At 37.6% G+C, this 1,595-nt stretch overlaps 1 protein-coding gene across 1 annotated transcript; it reads right to left on the bottom strand.

Moving 5' to 3' along the window:
* Nucleotides 1-350: 350 nt before the first annotated feature.
* Nucleotides 351-890, bottom strand: LOC145822011 (uncharacterized). The gene has a single exon (XM_082918584.1). The coding sequence runs from the start codon at nt 888-890 to the stop codon at nt 351-353; it is 540 nt and encodes a 179-aa protein (XP_082774710.1).
* Nucleotides 891-1,595: the final 705 nt, after the last annotated feature.

Raw genomic sequence — 1,595 nt, 5'->3', positions numbered from 1 at the left:
ATTTGTGGAGGATTGCTCCATGTTTATGAGGTTGTTAGCACCCCTGTGAAACTAGAAAATAGTGGAAAATCTCAAATGAAGCTTGAGAAGTGGATGTAGGCTTAGTTGAAGCCGAACTACTATAAATCTGTTTGTCTCCTCTTCCCTAATCTCTTTACTTTCCTACTACTACTATAGCTATCTGATATTTATGTGTTAATCATTTGATTTACTCTTTGTGGTAGCTATACTTCATTGTTATTTTGCTTGATCATTTACTGCTAAGTTCATCATTGTGCTTATTAATAATTTGTTGTACTAGTAGTTAATTTTATTGGGGTATTATTTATTTTAATTAGTAGAAACCTAATTCACCCCCCCTTCCTCCCCCCACCCTCTCTTAGGTTGCTTTTTGGATAACACCTTTCACCCTGAGTAATCCACTTGGCCCTAGATTTTTGGAACCACAAAAGTTCCTCTAGGTACAAAACTTGATTATATTGCTCAACAAGATCAATTTCCAAGTGATGAAGGTTATGGGAACAAATAGAAACCTGGAATTTTTGAATTCCTTCAATCCTCCCAAGTAGCCATCTCTTCCTTCTAAAAATATTGTCAAACACCTCTTTATTCCAGGTACTAACATCTTGAGCAAGAATTTCAAGACTCTCATTCAAAGAGGGAGAAGGCTTAGCGCAACTATCCTCCACCACAGCCTTAAAATTCTCATGGGTGATCCAAGCAACCACAAACTTAAAAGGTTTATAAGAAGGGTTAAAAGGAGACTTACCTTGAGTAAACACCATCATCGGAGAATGATCCAAGTATGTGCAAGGTAGGTTTTTGACAGCCCCATCTGGAAAGGTAGTTCTCCACTCAATGTTACACAAAGCTCTATCCAACCTAACCATTGTATTTGCCCATCCTTTCCTATTATTAGACCATGTTAGCCATGGTCTTGCGCATCCCAAATCCATCAAATTACAATTATTGAGTCTTTCATTAAACTTTCAACTTCTTCTTTGATCTTGGCTTATGCTTTGATTGTTGCTCCCTTGAAGGCTTCTTTTCTCATTTTGGGAGGCGAAGTCATTAAAGTCTCCTACAACCGGCCAAGGTTCATTCATGGACTTAGCAATAGCCTCAAGATGTTCCCATAGCCCATCCCTCTTGCTAGCATAAGGACTTGCATACACCGCTGATAACAACTAATCTTGGCAGTCTTGCCCAGAGATCGTTGTTATTATTTGTTGAGAACAAGCCTCCACAACTCTAACATTCACCACATTGGGGTTCCAAATCATCCAAATATCCCCACTCTGGCCAATGGAGTCAACATGTGCTGATGCCATAAAACCCATGCAGTTGAAGAACATTCCCATGTTTTTAAATTCCACTTTAGTTTCCATTAAAACAATTAATTTTGGTTTGTAAATTTGAACTAATTCTCTCAAGTTTCTCTTAAATTTCTTGTTACCAGCTCCTTTACAATTCTAGATCAGTAAATCCATGGAAGATATATCTTGGTTAAGTAGAGGAGTCTAGGTATCAAGTTCTAGATATCTTTTTATTGCTTGATGATTCTTTATCATTGACTTCATCGGACTCACTGAAAT

The sequence above is a fragment of the Camellia sinensis genome, chromosome 3 (genome assembly GCF_055761805.1).
Source record: "Camellia sinensis isolate YWXY chromosome 3, ASM5576180v1, whole genome shotgun sequence".
In the NCBI taxonomy this organism is placed as follows: Eukaryota; Viridiplantae; Streptophyta; class Magnoliopsida; order Ericales; family Theaceae; genus Camellia; species Camellia sinensis.
Note: the sequence above shows the minus strand (reverse complement) of the source record. Positions and strands in the feature narration are given on the sequence as shown.